Here is a 20640-nt window from a genome sequence, read left to right as displayed (position 1 = left end):
TTAAAATCCTTACAGTTGAAAAGGTTGTCCTTGAAGGTTAATTCAAATAAAAACAAATTTGCTTAGCGGTATATGTAATTTTAACAGCCTAAGCATATATGCAAAGAGTATCTTCCGATTGTGATATCTACTTGATAGCTACTTTATCAAAAGTCCTATCAAAGCAAATTACGTCTATGTTTTCCAAAATGATTATTAATCAAAAATGCTGCCTTATAACTTTTAAGAAACAGATCTTGGGTTCTGGAAATACCAATACATCATTAACATGTTATTATAATTCTGCATTTACTTTCATTTATAAATATCACATAAATACCACTGGCAAATATCATAATGTTAAATCATTAAACTGATTTGTAAATATTGATTTAAAAACCTTGGAGCATATACTGCAAAAAAAAAATTAGTAAAATTTTTTTTAAAAAAAGGGTTTTTTCCCATTATTTTCTTAATGATCATCACCCACCCAGGAGTTGGTACTAAATACGTGCATAGTTCTTATAGAAAATGTGAAGACAAATATTGGCAAATACTGCATGTCACGTTATATTTCTAAGAAATCATACAATCTGTAGTATTTCATAAAGTTGTTTATTCTTGTTATTAAAACTTGGACTCAAGTAATCCTGGTTATTCTGGAAAAAGCACCTTGTTAACGGGCATCATTTAATCTTCCTTTTCTACAATCACCTCTCCGTGAAGCACCTTTCTTCTTTGGCGTAACATATAAAAATAGAGTTGTGGGAACACTAATGGAAAAAAGAAAACAAAGGAGGATGCTGTTGACCTTATACTTGAAACCTCTCACATGTACACAGTCTGAGGGCAAGCACAGCATCCCCCGCCGCTGCCGACCCCCCACCTCTCCTACCTCCCCCCTGCCCCCCCAACAGAGCTCAGGCTGAGAGCGCAGGCCGAGGCCCACACACCATCAGCCTCTGCAGTTTCCAGGCTCGCCTCCTTTTATGGTGGTTTTCACAAATTGAAGGTTTGTGGTAACCCTGCCTTGAGCAAGTCTCCTGGCACCGTCTTTCCAACAGCAGGTGCTCACTTCGTGTCTCTGTGTTACATTTTGGGAATTCTCACAATATTGCAACCTTTTCCATTATTATCGTACTGGTCATGGTGATCTGTGATCAGTGGTAATGACTCGCTGAAAACTCTGATGATGGTGAGCATTTATTAGCAATGAAGTATTTTTTAATTAAGGTGTGCACACTCTGATGCTATTGCACACTTAACAGACTACAGGATAATGTAAACATAACTTTTATATGCACTGGCAGACCAAAAAGATTCGTTGGACTCACTTTATTGCAATTTTAGCTTTAGTGGTCCAAACTGAACCTGCAATATCTCTGAGGTATGCCTGTAATGCTGGGGATTCTTTAGCAAAGTATCTTGATAAATATACCTTCATAATGACCTGGGATGCTGTGCCAGAATGTTCCAGCACAAGGAAGACTGCCCTGCCTGGCCCCCATTTCTTGGGTCCATCAGCTGTCTTGTACCGTGAGGGGTCTCATGAACATATGTGGGAATCTAAGCCCACACAATCCAGCTTCATCCATACCCTTCACAAAGAGCTGCCCATTGGCTACCCCTTGATCTCAGGAATGTGTATACCGGTGACATGGTTTACCCCTTAGGAGAACAGAACGGGGAAGACGTCTATCCGTGCAGTCCCTAGATGCACACTCAGTGCCTTGTGGGCAGCAAATTCCAGGGTCTCAGGTTTCTAGAATGTGGTCTAGAAGGGAGGGGAGGGCCTGTGTGGAGGAGTGATCAGGATCAGTGGAGGGCCAGAATAGGACCCTCTAAAACAGAGCCCAGAGCAGGAGCCTCTCTCAAATTTGCTCAGATTATAGTGCTTTATAGTGTCAGAGCTAGAGGATGAACAAATTAACATCAGCTATAAACAATACAAATGTAAAAATATTTCTGAGACTGATGGACAGAACGATTAAAACCAAGTAACCTAATGACCAAAAAAAAAAAAAAAAAAAAAGCTCTAAATATTTTGCTTAGGCAACTTTGGTGAACCATTTTTAGAACTTAACCCAAATGGAGCAAAAATGCACAACAGAGTTTATTTATTTTTTTAAATTTAGGTACTGCCCATCCTGATAAATGTAATCATCATACCATACCCAGGGGTCTAAATATACTCAGGTAAAATACACTTAACACTAACTGATTGATTATTGAAAATACGTCTAGAACATTCTGAGTAGTATAGCAGAAGTATGGGCTTGAGTTCAAATACTAGCCTTATTTATTAGCTGGGTGATTTTTAAGTGATGCCTATAACATCCTCCTTGAAATGCCCTCTAATCTGTGATGTCATTATTGAAAACTATCAGCACTTCTTCTGAGTGCTAAAGTACTTAGAGTACTGTTTAATACCTTTAATTAACACACAATTTAATAAACAAAATACAACTAGTTGTATGACTGCTAATATTAATAATCAAGTGGAAAACATCCCCCTGGTGGACTGCTCCAGCAAGTGGGACCCTCACGAAACGGTCAGCAGGGTGAACTGAGAAGCTGCCGCTGACACAGGCCAGAGTCTGCATCTCCCAGGACACCTGAAAACACCCAGCCAACAGTTACTGTTTGATGCTTTCAAGCCATGACCTGCTGGGCCCTGGGTTTCCGTGGAGATGCCGCACTAGTCGTAAGGAAGAGGGGAAGCCGATCCCCAAACCTCTAACTGTGATATGAACGGAAATGAGCTCTAGCTCTGCTCCAGACATGGCTAGGGAGGTGGACGGTGCTGCAGGTGACCAACCCCTGGGCCCTCCTGACCGTGCCCCCTCCTGGGGGCAATCTGATGAGAGTCAGGCTGAAATGGCAGCAGATGAGGGAAAGGGCAACAGGCTGACTCTCAGGTCAGTTTTGATTTTGAAAAAGTTTAAAAGTTGGAGGCCTCAAGGGACTACTAGCCAGGTTTTATGCTCACCCCCTTCACATAAAGTATTTTTTTTACGTTTTATTTAAGTATCACGTCAATGCAGATTTTAGATGCTATAAACTTTTCTTATTTCCTTTGTTCCCTCACTGACACCAGAGCCTCTAATTTTATCGAGAAGGGTAAAGAACAGCCTTGCTTTACTTTCACATTCCCTGCTAGTGACTATCAAAATTTGACCTAAAAACCTACCACTATTGCCATTTAAGTGAAATGAGTAAAGCTTCACCAATTCACAGCAACTACTGAAAGGTGATGAGAAATTAGTGAAGAGGCTGAGTTTTTCAAAATATTTTAAGAAAAGCAGCCTCATTATTTTCTACTATATCGAGCAACACACACAAGACTAAAAAGTACTCCTAAATAACTTTTCCAAGTGTATGCTCAAGGATTAGACAGAAGTGACCTGACATTTTCTAGGGACAAAATGTTTATCTTCAGATAAATAACTAAATGCTGGCAAACAGTTCACTGATGTGTGTTCTATCTTTTCTTTAAAAAAAAAAAAAAAAGTCAGATTCAGCTTCTCTCTAAATGATTCTGAGAAAGCAATCATTTGTGTATTGATTTACTTACCTTTTTCCTTATAACTAGGAAAGAGTCCTTTTTGACTCACTCAACTCTTCCGTTATTTAAAATTATGACTACACGTGGGGTTGAACAGAGGTTTTGATGTATTTGTAAGCCATCATGTCTCATTGTTTATTACACTAGCATATCATGATACTTCACGAAACGTTCGCAGCATATGCTTAATCAAAGTACTAATGACCGTATACTTACATGGTATATATGAGGCCATGGTTATAAGAAGAAAATAGTAGTAGTCAAAAGAGACATTGTATTTATTAGGAAGTCTTATCGAAAACATGCCCGTCTTCTTCACATATGGTAAGGCAGCATATATTGTAAGAAGTTCACCAACAACTCCGACGGGATATAAGATGATAAAAAAATTATATCTGGAGAAAGACAGACCCCAGAGAATTATTTTTCTAGAATAATGATTGGATTTGACATCATCGTTCTTTTGCTACTACTGCCTTTAAACTTAAAAATATACATATTTACAGTGCCCCTCACAGGAGGTTAATTTTTTTCTACTTTAATCATTTGCTTATAAAGTTAATTATCCTCCTTTTTTCTCATAGCAGTTTCCATTTTAGATGGCAAGATCTTAATAAAACAAGAAGTCAACTTACTTTACAGTACTGAAATATTGGTATATGTGTTAACAATGTATATGTATGTAGTTTTGTATTATAAATGACATAAGTGTTGTAAATACTATATTGTAAAGTACCTGTAAGTATTATAAGGTATTGTAAAGGTAACTTCTTTGACACTTGGAATCAAAACTGAGTGGTTTTTTTTTTTTTCCCCTTCAGCTAGTCATTTACTGATCAAGAGCTGTGCTTTAGAAGACTAGTTATGATCTTAATTTCATATCTAAATCTTGAAATTACCAAAGTGGTTCTTGGAGGCATTTGGAAACCCCTTTGTGGCTACTAATTAAAAGAAAATTAATTACTACTTCAGAAAACTGAAATAATACTACTAAATACATATTTATATGTTTAGTGTATTTAATATATAAATAATACTGAAGTATCAGTAGCTACTAATGAATATATTGTCTAAAACTAAAGCTCTCATAACAAAACAGGTAAGACAAGTTGTTTCCAAAATTCCCACATTAAAGGAACTGTCAGTGTGCTTAAAACAGCTGAGAAAATTCTAGTCAAAATCCCAAATCACAGTTTGTTCATTTGGGCTGTGGCAAGGTCTTTAATGCCCAGTAGGCCAGCCATTACTCTTGCCTAAGGTGAGGGGAAGGTTCTACAGGTTTCTATGGGCCTCCAGCAGGACAAGCTTCAAGGACCCAAGGCAACAACCTTTCTCCATTAAAGAAAATCACTTTTTTCCAAGGCAGTTACCACAGAAAATAAAGGTTAAAATGTTGGTGGACAAGGAGAGAAATCAAATTAATCCGCATTTTATTTCATCATTTAGTTGACATTAAGATATTTGTAAAGAAATGTTAAATTTATCAGTATGAGAAACTTGGAGACAACTTAAAAATCACCTTATTATTGTATGTCAAGGATATACACAGCTAAGAGATGGTGCGGGAACAGAATTATTTGCCAAAATAGATTCAGTGGTAAAAGGAAAGACCAATGATCCTTTTACTGTCCCTGTTTATCCCCTCCTTGCGTGGGTATATCACCTGCTTTCTTCCTAGTCTTGTGTAGTTATTCATATATTATTTAAATTACTCTCTTCCAATCTTAATTTCCTAGCTCAATTTAAAAATCATATAACAACATTTTATAATCCCTTCTCAAGTAAAACATTCAAACTTATTTACATAGTTTTTAAACTTTATGTGACTCTCCAATGATTTTTCTGGAAGCACTGTTCTTCAACAGAAAAAAGCATTATCACTCCTCGAGTAAACTAGTTTTTAAAGCCTTCAGCCACTGATTATTTTTAATGCAATGAGAACAAATTATATAATTTACTTTCTTTGCACTTGAAAAAGATTGCATGTCACCAACTCTGTAAGTTTTGATGGCAGCATGAGAAATTTAATTACCTATTCAGAAAAAGAATTCCTCGTTAAAGATTCCTAATTGTTACCTAAAAATTTTTTGAAGGGAATGCATTTTTGAAATTAACATGGAACATAATAACATACAAGTGCCTATTCAGTGGACTTTTCTAGGAACACTTCTAACACGTAAGTAGAATTGAAGTATATTCAAACCGTCACAGTAGGCCAGCTATTTATAAATAAGAAGCCATTCTTACCGTGAAGTTTTATTTGAGAATGACAGCTTCAACATTTGACTATAAATACAAATATTATTTCAGGTTTTTTAATGAGGTTGGCAAATATATATAGATGGTTGGAATCTTTTATGATTTTAACATGCAATATAATTACTCATGATTATGATTAACTGACATGTATTATGCTAACACGTACATTTCAAAATTGAGAGATCTTGTAGTACTTGGTTTAACATTAACGCAATTGACAAAGGATTTCTAAACAGCAAATTTAAACATGTTTTGAACTCTTCCAGAAATTCAAGACATGCAAAATGCATTCCAAAAGACAGACAAAACATTAAAGACCATTATTTTTCACAAATAAATTTTACAAATACAGTAAATGAAGAGACTATATCATGAATTAGTATTTTCAAAGGTGCTGGAGGTCCAGAAGACTGAGGTCATGCAAGACGCAAGATGCATTGAGATGGATTCTAGGATTAGTCCGGCAACACTCCAAACTGCCAACCGTGTGAAAGGCCCAATCACTCAAAGTGAAAAAGTGCTCGGTTACAATAAGAATAAAACCAACCTAACATATAGAAATGGGAGCGCAGCCTTCTTATGAGAAACAATAGGTTTCAGCTCAAATTATAATTTTAAAGCATTTCAATAAACAAAGTGGTAAGCCACAAAAACTGTCTACAAAGGAGCGAGAGCATATAAAAAAGTCTTAAGAGTATAAATATAATTAACAGTGATTATCCTTACGGAGGAGGATTATAAGCAATTCAAAAGGTCTTTTTTCCCTTCATATTGGACTTTTTATATATTATATAGCTCATTATATTTGAACATGTATAATATATGAGTTATGAAAAAGGAGTAATACCTTAAGAAAAAGTGTTAGGCTTTTATTATACAGGGATCAAAAACAAATCTGACACTGGTTGTATGTTACCTTCAAACAAATTAGGGATGTGTTAATATAAATATCAGAGTTTTAAAAAATAGACATATGGACATAGTATTGTTTATAATATCTCAAAACAGGATTTATAATATTGGCAAACTGGAAATGATCTAAATTCGGGCAACAGAGAACAGGTCAGTCATACTATGGAATATTGGGCAGTATTAAGAGTTACAAGTAGATCTAAACGTTCCTGTTTTGATTTAAAAAAAAAAAAAAAGAGCTCCAAGATATAAACAAAAAGCAAACATAATGTCATTCTATTTATGTTTTTAGAAACTCATGTTTGTGTGTTCACATTTTCGTTAATATGAAAAAGTGTGGACAGGTAAACTCCAAGCTTTTTCCCTCCAGGGGAAAGTAGTGGTCAGGGAGGAGTATAAACAGGAACTTGCCATGTTGAGTCTATATATTTCTGTGCTTTTTTGAATTTCTTACAATGAAAACGTATTACTTCTGTAGTTGAACAAAAAATTTAAAGAATGAAAATACCGTCAAACCCTTTTACTTTACCTATGTGGAAGAGACATATAAGGGACAGATATATAGGGGCTATAGCTGTCCTCCCTCAGCTGCCTCCTTGCACTTCCCACAGCTGGCATCTCACATATCTGTTAGTTGTTTTATTTTTTTGGTCTCCTATGTCTTGAGAGGACAGAGTTTTTCTTGTTTTCAACCCTGCATCTCAGGCATGCATTCAGTACACAACACGTGTTATTGTTGTTGTGACTCTAAGTACAACCCAGGAAACAAAGGGAACAAATCTATACTGGTTTGTGATCTGTTCTTCAAATTGCAGCCTTGTTTTTATAATAACTTTGTAAAATATTGGTTGCTCAAAGAATTCAAACTTAAAAAAAAAAAAAAACAGAACATCTTTCACTTTAAAAATATATTTAGGGGCACCTGGGTGGTTGGTTAAGCCTCTGCCTTCGGCTCAGGTCATGATCCCAGGGTCCTGGGATCGAGTCCCACATTGGGCTCCCCGCTCTGCAGGAAGCCTGCTTCTCCCTCTCTCTCTGCCTGCTCCCCTCTACTTGTGCTCGCTCTCTCTCTCGCTCTGTGTTAAATAAATAAATAAAATCATTTTTTAAAAAAAAGGACAGATATATTTAGAACCATTGAAATATAAATTTTGTCCACATTCCAAAATACAGCTTAAGTGTGAGTGACTTTCAAAAATGTCTATCTCTGCAAAGAAACTGAGATTGTATACATAAGATACTAAAAATTGTGGATACTAGATTATTAAAATAATTTAAATCATTCAGAAAAAAATGCCGTATTTTTGGCACAGAATTTAATATAATTCAAAAAAATTATAAGTTTTGCTTCCAAAGAAAAATGAATGACCAATTCATGTTATGTAAGGATACTGATATAACTTGTCTGGCATTGGTTTTACTCAAAATATATATTAATGTGATTTTTCTCTGATCATTAAATTAAGCTTTTAGAATTCAAGTTATAGCACTGCTAATAGCCAAAAACACAGCATCCTGGCATCATGGGCTAAGACACAAATTTTCCTTCTCTGGTGTTAGCTCAGCACACACAACACGCATGCACTAGTGAGAAACTAAATGGCAAGACATCGCCACCTGGCCCATTTAATGAAGTATGGCAAGTGGTCGAGAAGACTGAATGTGTAGAAGGAATAGCGAGTGATCTCTGTCACAGTCCACACGACCAGAAAAAGCACCACGCTCTCCTCATTCTGGATCTGCAGAACCACAGAGAAACCCAAAGTGTGGTTTAACCTTCAACATTTTTCTCCATGAAGATATCTTAGTTATTTACTATGTGTCTTTGACTATACTGGAATGTCAGGGGCAGACAGAGGCAAGACAGAAAACTTAACGCTGTCACCATTACATAATTCATGACAACACACAAATATGTCCTAGGCACAGGAATGGTCACATTTCTACTGGTTTCTCTTTCTCAGCCTTTGCTCCGGCCGCTAACTTAACCAACCCGTGACAACATCACCCCCTCAAAACCAGCATGGGAACAATCTGATGCTCCAACTTTCTATGGGTCGTCTGAGGGTACCCATCCTACTGGAGCACTAGCTACTGCATATGTCCACTTGTCTTTTGTCCTGTGACCACCACTGGATTCAGGGCCTCACCGTCTCCATCCACACTACTGTAACAGCCTGCTAAATAGCCTCTCCACTCTTTATTCTCTTCATGAACAGACGTCTTCTCTTAAGCACAAAACAAACAAAAACACATTTGGAAGCAGTGATTCTGTGATTTAAAAGCTTCTTTGGCTCCCTATTGCTTAACAGAAGAAAAGGATCGTATTCAAGGTTCTCTGCAATCTGGAGCTCAGGAATCTCCCCAACTTCATCTGCAATCTCTCAACCTCCCACTACCAGCTCTCTCTCTGGTGACACCAACTTAGTATTATTTCCAGAACATGCTCTGAACGTTTGCATCTTAACACATGCTATTCCCTCCAATTAGAATGCTACTCACTCCCTTGTTAGTTCCCACGGGAAACCCTTTCTCACCCTTTATGATCCAGCTAAAGCATCACGCCCTCTGGAAAACTTTTCCCAAACCCCTCCTTTCGCCCTGAGCAGTTATTTGCTCACTTTCCTTGTTCATATCTGTATTATAACACTTGCCGATTTGTATGAAAGTCTGTCTGCCTGACTCTTATGTATGCATCAGTGCTCTCCTTATACATTCCTTCCTCGGGTAAGCCTGCCCTCCCTCCCTAGGTCAGGCTAAGTCCCCAGGTACCTGGTAATACATACTCTTATTTCAAAGCACTAACACTAACATAATGAAACAATTACAGCTGACCCCTGAACAACGTGGGGGTTAGGGGCACCAACCCCTGCTGCGTAGTCAAAAAACCTGCATGTAAGTTTTGACTCCCCCAAAACTTAACAACTAATAGCCTACTGTTGACCAGAAGCCTTATCGATAACCTGTAAAAAGTTGATTAACACATATTTTGTATGTTGTACGTTATATATTGTATTCTTACAATAAAGCAAGCTAGAGAAAAGAAAATGTCATTAACAAAATCATAAAAGAAAATACACATAGTACTGTATTTATCAGAAAAAAATTTATAAAAAGAAAAAAAATTCTATGTATGAGTGAACATGCACAGTTCAAACGTGTATTGTTCAAGGTCAGCTGTATTTGTGCAACTACTTGTTTACCACCTCTCCCAGTTACAGGATCCACGAGGCAGGGACTATATTTGTATTAATTGCCAGATCCCCAGCAAAGTCTCAGGTGTAGAACAGCTGTGCGATTAGTATTTGTTGAATGATTCGACATCTGTAAGACTCCCCCCCACTTCCCAACAACCAGTACGCATATAGCTGGAATGGCCCTATCCATTTTTGTAAATCCAGACATGAGCACAATGTCAAATGTATAGAAGTAAATGTTGGCTGAATTAATTAAAGAGGGGTGGAAAGGTACCGGTAGGAAACTCTTGTTGGAGAAAATTAAATAGTAAGACTAAGACAGAGATCCTTTGGAGGATAAAAAAGAGCAGATGGGTCTTTTTTCTCTTGGGGGCTAGCAACCCTTTAGATTCTCTCTCACTTCTTTTCCACAGCTGATGCTGGCCACCCTGTCTGGTCTCTCTTCTTCCTCAGTCTTCAGACTCTTTGTAGTCCCGGCCCGGCTATTATATTCGCTCACTGTCTGGAACAGTCTTTCTTTTATTCTGCTTATGGTGGACTCCTGCTTTTAAACTACACGGCAATCTGAATACAAAGTCTGGCTCTCCGCGTGGCCTGCACTCACTGCTAAGTGCACAGCAGTCCCTGGTGAGGGGCCAGGTGGACCGAGGGAGTTGAATGAAAGACGGTGGTCTGGAGAGGCTAACGGGCAGAGTGGTGAGAGAGCAGAAGGGCAGTGATCTGTCCCTGTGCAGACGGGGGCCAGTGAGTCTCACAGGCAAGGGAAGGGAGTGAAGGTATCATTTCAAGCAGACGAGGGACAAGAAAGGCATCTCAGGAATGGAAAGAAGGCCAGTGATCTGTCCTCAAGTAGCCAGGAGACGCCGGAGGCTGTCAGAAGGTCAGAAGGGCCCATCTGGGAAATGTTTCTGTCATGGGTTTAAAAGGCCCAGTGTCTTGACATAGTGAGCGTGGTGTGTCTTTGTCTAGAAGGGTTTGAGCCATTAATTAGATTCAGGTCTGTCTCCTGTCATGCCTCAATAAATAATATGCTAATTTCCCCTAAGCTCCCCAGCCCTTCCAACTTTTCATTTAGTCTTTCCCATTTGCTCAGATCTACAGAACTATATTTGCTTTTTACACCTGTTGCTACAACACTCCATGGTGAATGAGGAAAAACACCCTGTTTATAGTGGTGACTTCAATACATAATCAAAGAGAATACACATCAATAGAAAATTTTCAGTTAACTATTTGACAGAATATGAATATCAATTTTAAAAACTGGGAAACATCAGAGGAGAATAGATTATGGATATAAATATTTAGTTTTGCTTGTGTTTCAAGGTCATTCTACTAATGCACTAAGTCAATGTACAATCACACTTAAATCCAAACCCAGCCCCTTTTTTGTCTAGTGGTTCTGCTTCCTGAAATATAGCAATGTTAGTATTTTAGATTCCTATTAATAAAAAAGCTTTCCTGCAGGCTCATGAAGAGAACCTGTTAGTGTCACTTACTGGTTTTATACTGTGAGTAATGAGCCACACCATAAAGATTCTTGAACTCACTTGGACCCCAGCCACAATCACAGAAGTAGGTACAATTCCTTAAAGAGAAAAACAAGTCAACCATTGCCCTAAAGGCAATTTATACTGACAATAAAAATTAAATCAGAAACTCACCAATTAAACAGTGGACTATCTGTAAGCAAATAAAAAAAATCACAAGTCAATAGCATGCAACATAATATAAATCCCTGCAAACACTGGTTTTCTACAAATCCATAGGTGGTATGTCATCAGCCAAATGAGGCTGATTTTGCTCAACAAAAATTTTTCAAATAAATATTACAATAGGAAAACGGCATCATTAAAAACTTACCTCAAGCAAGGCAAATGTCTGGAAAAATTTAAGTGTCTTCTGAATACTTTTATATAAACCTTTGTGTGTTCCTTTTTCCATATAAAAACGTACCATGGCAATAGCTAAAACCAACCACCTAGAAGAAATAAAAGTATTTCATAAAGTTCTATCAAAATGAATACCGAGGATCTTCCTGAAAATAAATGACATAGTTTATACAGTAACATGTTGTTTTATTATGTTCTCAGTTCATTACTCTATTTAACAAAACCCACAGGAAGAAATGGCATTGTTTTTACATTGACTCTTCAAGGGGATGAATAGAACATGTTGGAGATCAACTAGATTCAAATGTCAAACAATGTCTCTTTCATGTTTGGTTTCAGCAGACAGACTGAAGAAGTGATGTACCCAAAATGAGGTTATTATAAAGCATTTCATAATTATATAAATATTTCTTAAGGTAAAAACCTGTGAGTGTGTATGTACTTATACAAATATATGGTATATATTTATATGTAAGCATAAGTAAAAATCTTTCATAATAATTTTTTTAGAATTTGCACTAAATAATAACAACTGTTGTGCCACAGAAGGCATACAGAAGGTCAGATATGGGCCTGCTCTCAAAGAGTTTGTTTTACAAAAAGGACAAAATACATATACCTTGCCTTTTCAAGCTCTACTTCTATGCGACAGGTTGTGTGCTGTGAATGACCGGCACTCCACACACAAGCTGCACGTGCGAAGACTGGCTTTCTCACCATACACTCAATCTGCTAGAGACACTAACGAGAGTTCATTTTTTTCCAGTTTCCTTCACAATTACAAGAGCACTTTTAAGTTTTAAAAAGTTACGCCATCTGTAACTTTTTAAAATCTTTAGTAACCCACCCACGGAAAGGAGTAGCTACTCCAGGCTTTTTTAATTCGATGGTCTCCAAAGTGTCTACTTACATGGGTTTATGAATGATAACATTATTATATGGCTTTAACTTTTTAATTAAAGAATACTCATAAAAAGGACAAATGGTTTTAAAGATTCCCCACAAAGGAACTACTGATTGAATACGATGAACATGGTCAACAAGGTCAACGGAAGAAGATGGAGGCTTGTGCTTCTCCTCTGGGCACTTCCACTCCTCCTCAGCACACACTGAGGGGAAAGCAGGGATGTACGTTCCTATGAGGTGTGACAAGAAGTCAGGTAAAATCTGAAATTATCAGCAAGATCTTCCAAAGATGGAAATGTTAATGATACCAACAACGCTGATAACATATGTACTTTCAGAATGCTTTTAATGTTCTAAATGCACATTTAACATATTAATGTTTCATGCTCACAAATTCCCTGTGAGGAAGGGACTGCTATTATCCTATTTAACTGCTGAGGAAACAGGCAGAAATGGTCACAGAGCCAGGCAGCGGGGGATGTAAACCCACTGCTGAGCTCAGTCTATGCCCTTGAACCACGATGCTGTACTGGTCTGGCTCTAGGTATATATTGTGCCTTGGGATATTAGCTAATCATAGTATTTGGTATATTTGAATTACAAGTAAATTTTAAAAGTTATAGAGAGAATTATGCTCTAATATTTTAACTGAGAGTAGTGTGCTATCAAAAAGGTTTGAGGGCCACTGTTATAGATGAGACAGTCACCATGCAGAGGTGTCAAGTGACTTACCCTAAGTCTTAAAGTCAACAGTCCAGGTAGAAATAGACCCCCTGAGGTCTCCCAACGCCCCATGCTATTCTCTCTCCATGATACCCTGCCTTTACTGGATTCAACTGATGGTTTCATCCCATATGTGGACCAACTGATGGCTTCATCCCATATGAGGGTCAATGCTGAATTCTGTGCTGGGCTAATCTGGGTGATGTTTTATATGCTTTCTAGGTTTAAAATATTATGATTTCACCATCTTCAATTCTAAGTCCCTACACTAACAATAAGAAAACAAAAAACATATTAAGATGTTTACATTCACATTTTTCATACACTTGTCTCTTTTTTTTAAATTTTTTAAAAAGATTTTATTTATTTATTTGAGACAGAGAGAATGAGAGACAGAGAGCATGAGAGGGAGGAAGGTCAGAGGGAGAAGCAGACTCCCCGCCGAGCAGGGAGCCCGATGCGGGACTCGATCCCGGGACTCCAGGATCATGACCTGAGCCGAAGGCAGTCGCTTAACCAACTGAGCCACCCAGGCGCCCATCTCTTTTTTTTTTTTAAGGAAAATCCAAATCAGAGTTTTACAAAAGTTCATGTTAAGAGGTAATTATTAACCTACCAAAGAATTCATCAAAGGATTCATTAGATGGCAACTTTTCTACATTTTTAAATAGCAAGATATAAAAATCCACGTATTATAACATGGTAACAAATTTTACTGTTGTTCCATAGGTGGCAGTATTGTACCACCTAATATAGTATTAGGCTCTTACCAATTACTAACTTGTTCGGAAATAAAAGAAATTAACACTCTGGGGGGGGTGAGAAAGGACCATGGAGCCATCTATCCTAACTTCTCAACTGTTTTTCAGTCACTGTGGCCAGAAACTTTCTGAACTAATGAGTGCTCACTTTCTAAACCCACCATCACAATGGGATGACAAAGTCTCCCATAGGGGCCCTACATTTAAATTTGCACTTCCTACATTCATCGGTTTAGTAATTGTAATTTAAAAAAAAAAAATGCAAAAGCAAGTAGAGCTTCTGCAACTGTGAATTATTATTTTTTTTTTAAGATTTTATTTATTTATTTGACAGAGAGAGAGACAGCGAGAGAGGGAATACAAGCAGGGGGAGTGGGAGAGGGAGAAGCAGGCTTCCCGCTGAGCAGGGAGCCCGATGCGATGCGGGGCTTGATCCCAGGACCCTGGGATCATGACCTGAGCTGAAGGCAGACCTTAACGACTGAGCCACCCAGGTGCCCCTGGAATTATTTTCTAGAAGGTTCTGTTTTTAAAAAATAGGCCAGAGCGACTGATTACCTAAATTTGAACCCAGATGGATATGCTCAGTCCTTGAGAAAGTACTCTTTTTGGAAAATATATAAACATGTGCTTTCTATGTAAAAGACTGCTTGCTTTTTAGCTTAATTCATTTCTTTATTCATTCATCTTCACGTTCAACATTTATTGCTAAGCCAGGGAGTGTGCTACATGTTGGGAAATTGGAAATAAATAAGACCTAGACCTTGCCTCAAGGAACTATTAAATTAGTTAAGTGGAGAAAACAAAATAGTGCTGTAACAGGAGGTATGAATCATAACTCACTAAACACAGGGCCTTCTTGCCATGTCACTACGCTATGATGACCCTGAAAAAATCTTATTGAAGGAGTTCTTTCTTTGGTTGTCTCTGGTGCTTCTTTCTTTTCCTCCTGAGGTTTCTTGGAGACAACCTGCTCCATAGGGAACTTGGCTTATCTACACCTGTATCTTCTTTTTTTATTTCAACACTCTTTTTAGATTTTAATTATGAACAACTTCGCATATACCCAATGATACAGAGAAGGGTATAAGGAACCCCCATGAGCCCACTGCCCAGCTTCAAGCATTATCATCTTATGGACAATCCTGTATCATCCAAACCTCTATTTGCTTCTCTCCTCACCATCCCCTCCCCTCATTACTTTGAAGGAAATCTCATACCTTCTACAGTTTGACTCATAATAAGAGGATTGCTTTTAATAAACATTACCATAATACCACAATCCCATGTAAAAAAAATCTTCAGTCACAAAACATAGAGGCAGGATATAAATTTTCTCAATTGTCTCATAATTTTTAAAATTCATGATTGAAATAAAGTTCATATGTTGTAATTAGTTGCTGTGTCTTTCATGACTCTTAATCTATAGGTTTCCCCTCCCTCCCTCTATCCATTCATCTCTCCTTCCCTCTCTTTCTCGTGAAATTTGTCTGTCGAGAACACTGAGTGGTTTGTCTTGCAAGGTTACCCACATGTCATTTATTATGTTCTCTGTCCCCTGTATTTCCTGTGAAGTTGACAGGTCCATGTGCTCGATCAGACAGATTCACATTCGAGGCTAATTCCTAAGTTATGTTGTGTACTTCCCTAAAGAGCACATAATTTCTGGTCGTCCCTTTTGTTTGTGATGTTAGCACTCACTGCTGATCATTGCCCAGAGCCATTATTCAGCATTACTGAAAAATGATGATATTCTAATGTTATCATTTCTTCTTGACACCTCCGATAAAGTAACCCTGCGGAGGCTTGTCCCAGAGATGGTCTTTGACATTCATACCATCCATACTTTCATATATTGTTCATTGACACCTCTAAACTTCCTTTCCTAGACTAAATTGAAACTTTTATTTAGCAGCCAATATGTGTTTCAAGGTACTGCACATAGACACTCATGCCAATGGAGTTAAGCTGAAAGGTTCATGAAAGAAAAAAACCAGATAAACTGGATTTCATTAAGAATAAGACCTTCTGCTCTTTGAGAGACACTGTGAAGAAAATAAAAAAAACAAGCCACAACTAGGAGAAAATATTTACAAATCACATATCTGATAAAGACCTATATCCATACTATATAAAAAACTCTCAGAACTCAGTAATAGAAAAATCAAACAACCTCATTTAAAAAAAGGGGGGGGGGCAAAATGGGGCACCTGGGTTGCTCAGTTGTTAAGCATCTGCCTTTGGCTCAGGTCATGATCCCAGGGTCTTGGGATAGAGTCCCACATCTGGCTCTTTGCTCAGTGCGGAGCCTGTTTCTTCCTCTCCCATTCTCCCTGCTTGTGTTCCCTCTCTCTGTGTGTCTCTCTCTGTCAAATAATAAAATCTTTTAAAAAATTATAAAAAATACAAATTAAAAAATTAAAAAGGGCAAAAGTTTTGAACAGACACTGTACCAAAAAAGATACACAAATGGTAAGTAAATGCATGGAAAGATGTTCAGTGTCATTAGTCACTAGGGAAATGCAAAATAAAATCACAATGAGATAACACCACACACCTATTAGAATGTCTAAAATTACAGTGACTGACCATACCAAGTTTTGGTGAGGATATACAGCAGCTCTCATTCATTGCCCATGGGGATGTAAAATGGTACAATCACTCTGGACAAGTTTGGGCAGTTTCTTAAGAAATCAAGAATGCGACCACCATATGACCCAGCCATTCCACTCAAAGATATTCATCCAAGAAAAATGAAAGCATATGTCCAAAGACTTGTACCTGAATATTCATAGCTTTGTCATGCCAAAAACTGGGAAGAACCAAAATGTCCATCAACAGATAAATGGATAAACAAGCTGGATAAACAAGATCCATACAATGGATCTACCCTCCACAGGGATAAAATATATGTCTGTTACTTAACATTTTGGGAAATGTATATGCCTGAACCTTGGGTTTGGTGCTCTAATAACTCACACTATGTATACTCTGAAATTATCTTAAGTAGTTTCTCTCTCGGTATCATTCACCTTGCTGATCACTTCATATCCATGATCTTTTTATTCTTTGTAATAATCTAGTAAAGCAGCTGTATTGTTTCAATTTACAGATAAGAAAACTCAGGGTCAGAGAGTTTAAGTAACTTATCTGAGGCTACCCAGCAAAACAGGAGTGAAGCATAGCCTCTAACCAACACCTTATTGTACTATTTACAGATTAAAATCCAAACATGTTAGCAAGGCATTTAAGGCCCTGTGCAGTGGTCCATGCTCCCCATCGAGCTTCATCTTCCCCCTACACTTCAGGCCCACTTGCTATTGCCTGAACAACATGTCTAGGAATGTCACATCTCTGTACCCTAACTCATGCTGTTTCCTCATCCATGCCTATCAAATCCTACTCATCCTTCAGAGCTCAGTTGAAATGCTATGATCTCTACCACAAAGCTTTCTCTGATTCCCCCTACCTGTCTGACCTGTCACCTCTGTCAAGCACTTAACTCATTCTGTCTTTTATTGCAATATATAAATGCCCCCCCGGGTTATACTTCTTCAAGGACAGAGCCTAAAATATTTATCTTATGTCTCTCATTTGACCAAGGACAATGCATTTGACACATATGGGCTCAAAAGTCCTGAAAAGAAAAAGAAAAAGAAAAAGAAAAAAAAACCACCAGAGAGAGAGAGAGGGAGAAATACTCACTTCTCTGGTCAAATACCTATTATGAACAAGTACCATAAAAATCCTCACATCCTTTAAAGGTGTAATTCTACTCTGGGGAATTCATCCTAAGTAACTAATTTAACAGATACAAATAAAAGCAAAATGTCATTAGAGGAATGAGCTAATCCGTTATTGTACATTAAATCTATACACTCTTATGTAGCCATGAAAGAATATTTTTATGAAAACTATACAGAAATATTTGGTAGGATATTAGGTGAAAATAGAATATATAAAGAGCAGATACCCTAACTGCAATGCTCTATAAGATGCGTTTAGCAGCTTACACTCTAATGGGGGCATGACAGACAATAAGCAACAATACGAAGTAGTAAAATACGTTGTACAGTTATATGGCAATAAGTGCAATGAGAAAAATAAAGCAGGCAAGAGGAATAATAGCATAATGTGGATATATGCTATCTGAATGAAGATATTCACATAAAAGATAAGAAAAAAGGTCATGCTAAGCTTATAAAATTAGGCAAGTTCTTTTTTTATATTTATGTAAATACTTATCTATTACTTTATTGTTTTCAAAACTATTACAAAAATTTAATATACTTCAAAGTTCTGCTAAAAGAGAAAAACAAATTAAGTGAACAAAAAGAACCTCAGCTAACCCTGTGCTATCCATACTATTCAATGTATACCTTGGTGTCCCACTTTCCATACTACAACTTTATTTACCTCTGTTCTCCAACACCACCCTCCAATTAGATCAAGAAAATATACCAGGCTTTCTTGCATCTCATGCCTATTTCTAGAATTTCTAGATTCTCGAAATATCTACTCTCCACATATGCCAATCCTATTCCTTCTTCAAATCTCAGTGCCTCTAAAAGCCTCCCAAGGGTTACATGGATTATTCCATTTTGGTTACCTTTGCTTTTAAACAGAGGGGAAAATGACAAGGGACCTTCCCAATATAGGCAGGGAGACAGATAAGTTTCAGATACGGGGTAATTTGCTGGGCAGGTAGGAAAGATAGGAATGAAGTGTGAGAACACAAAGGAGGGAGCATTTAATTCTGCTCCAGATGGGGTAGAAGACCTGGAAACCTTCAAAGAGGATCGCTTGATTTAGAAATCATATGAGGAACAAGGAGGATATTATACAAAGAGTGAATGGCCTGAGCAAAAATGGAGGGAGCTGTGAAAATAAAAATGCATGGTGCTTTGCCGGCATTATGGGTTACGGTTGATTTCAAATACAATAAAACTGGAAAGGGGAATCAGGGAGCATATTGCAAAGACCCTTGAATGACCAACAGCCTAAATCCCTTAGATTACAGTGGAGGTAATAGGGAGTCATTGAAGGCTTTAAACTAGACTTATGCATTGATTTTCACTTTTAAAAGGTTAACCTGGTTTTCAAAAGGGAGAGTGGACTGAAAAGGAAAGGGAGAGCATACCACTTAACAAACGGCAGGTATTCCAAAAATGTTCCAAAAACTGGGTAAGACTATCACAGGGGAGAGAATTCTCTCAGCTCCCACTGTAGCTAATGATAGCAGCCCATGGTAGGTACTCAATTGTTCTCTAGTTGTTCTGAATATATTATTTTTCTTCTACGAGATTATAAAATTCAGTAAAGCGTAAAGGCAAAGAAGTAGCATGTCTCTGGAGTCAGACTGGCTAGGCTGAAATCCGAGTCTTGACACCTGCTGGTTGTATGATCTTGAGCAAATTACTTAACCTCTTTGTGCCTCAGTTTCCTAATCTGTCAAATGTAATATCATGTATCCCTCACAGGATGGTAGAGAACTAAAAATGAGATTGTACATCTAAAGTAATCAACACAGTACCTGCCACATAGCAAATCCTCAATAAATGTATTCTTTGCGAACTGTATTTGGTATTTAGGGTTACACTAAACACATAATAGGTACTCAGTACTGGGTCAAACCATTTATTCTTTTCTATAAGCCCCAGAGAAAGTTTAAGATAGTAAACGTTCCGCCACATTTATATAGATTAATAATACTTCATGTGATAATGACAAAATAGCTTTTTAAAAAAGGCAGTGCAATTTAGAAACATAAGAGCATTTTCCCAACAGGTCTTGAAAAGCAGTCGACACACAAGTCACTTGGACAGCTCTTTGAAGAGCGATAGTCATTGTGTAACCTTAACTTGTAAGTCACACTCAAAAGTCAGAAATAAAAGTACAGGGTATCAGTCACGAAGCATGGGGCCATAAAGATGCTGGACACGAGGGCCAGGCTCTGATTAGGCAGGGTTTTTTAAATATCGTCCCAAGCTCTGGGGCTCAGGGGAAAAAAAAAATCAAAAATCAAAACTCGTGCTGACATTAACAGTTCCGAAAACTCTGCCCAGAGGTCTGCAGCACGAGGAAATGCACCGTGGGGGCCGCCGGCCGGACAGCTCCGGGGCCGCGGGACCCAGGCGTTTCTTCAGCAGCAGCAACAGGCAGCGGCGCCCGGGGCGGCCCGGCCGAAGCCACCTCCCCCGCGGGTCGGCCCCGCATTCCTGCCCGGGTCTATACTTAACCTCCGGCCCGCGCCCCGAGCCGCCGCGCCACGCCGTGCACCGTATTAGGCAATGCCCGGCTAGCAGGGCCCCGGCCACCCCCCTTCACCCCGCCTTCTCCGCCCGCCTGCCCCGCTCCACTCCGCTCCATTCAACGCCCGCGGCCGCGCCGGCGCCCGCGCCCCTCCCCCACGGCCGCCGCCCGCGCCCCCTCCCCGCGCCGCGCCC

The 20640-nt window shown here is 38.3% G+C and overlaps 1 protein-coding gene across 1 annotated transcript in view; it reads right to left on the bottom strand.

Moving 5' to 3' along the window:
* Positions 1–567: 567 nt before the first annotated feature.
* Positions 568–20640, bottom strand: part of HACD1 (3-hydroxyacyl-CoA dehydratase 1) — a 20654-nt gene continuing 581 nt past the window's right edge. The window contains exons 2-8 of the mRNA XM_044915240.1: positions 12715–12971; positions 11776–11893; positions 11577–11595; positions 11412–11500; positions 8333–8454; positions 3761–3939; positions 568–752 (exon numbers count right to left, since the gene is read on the bottom strand). Of these exons, the coding sequence (XP_044771175.1) occupies positions 670–752; positions 3761–3939; positions 8333–8454; positions 11412–11500; positions 11577–11595; positions 11776–11893; positions 12715–12971 (867 nt within the window). The 3' untranslated portion in view covers positions 568–669. The remainder of the gene's footprint in view (positions 753–3760; positions 3940–8332; positions 8455–11411; positions 11501–11576; positions 11596–11775; positions 11894–12714; positions 12972–20640) is intronic.

The sequence above is a fragment of the Neomonachus schauinslandi genome, chromosome 5 (assembly GCF_002201575.2).
Source record: "Neomonachus schauinslandi chromosome 5, ASM220157v2, whole genome shotgun sequence".
In the NCBI taxonomy this organism is placed as follows: domain Eukaryota; kingdom Metazoa; phylum Chordata; class Mammalia; order Carnivora; family Phocidae; genus Neomonachus; species Neomonachus schauinslandi.
The sequence above is the reverse complement of the archived record's forward strand: the minus strand, read 5'-3'. Positions and strand labels throughout refer to the sequence as shown.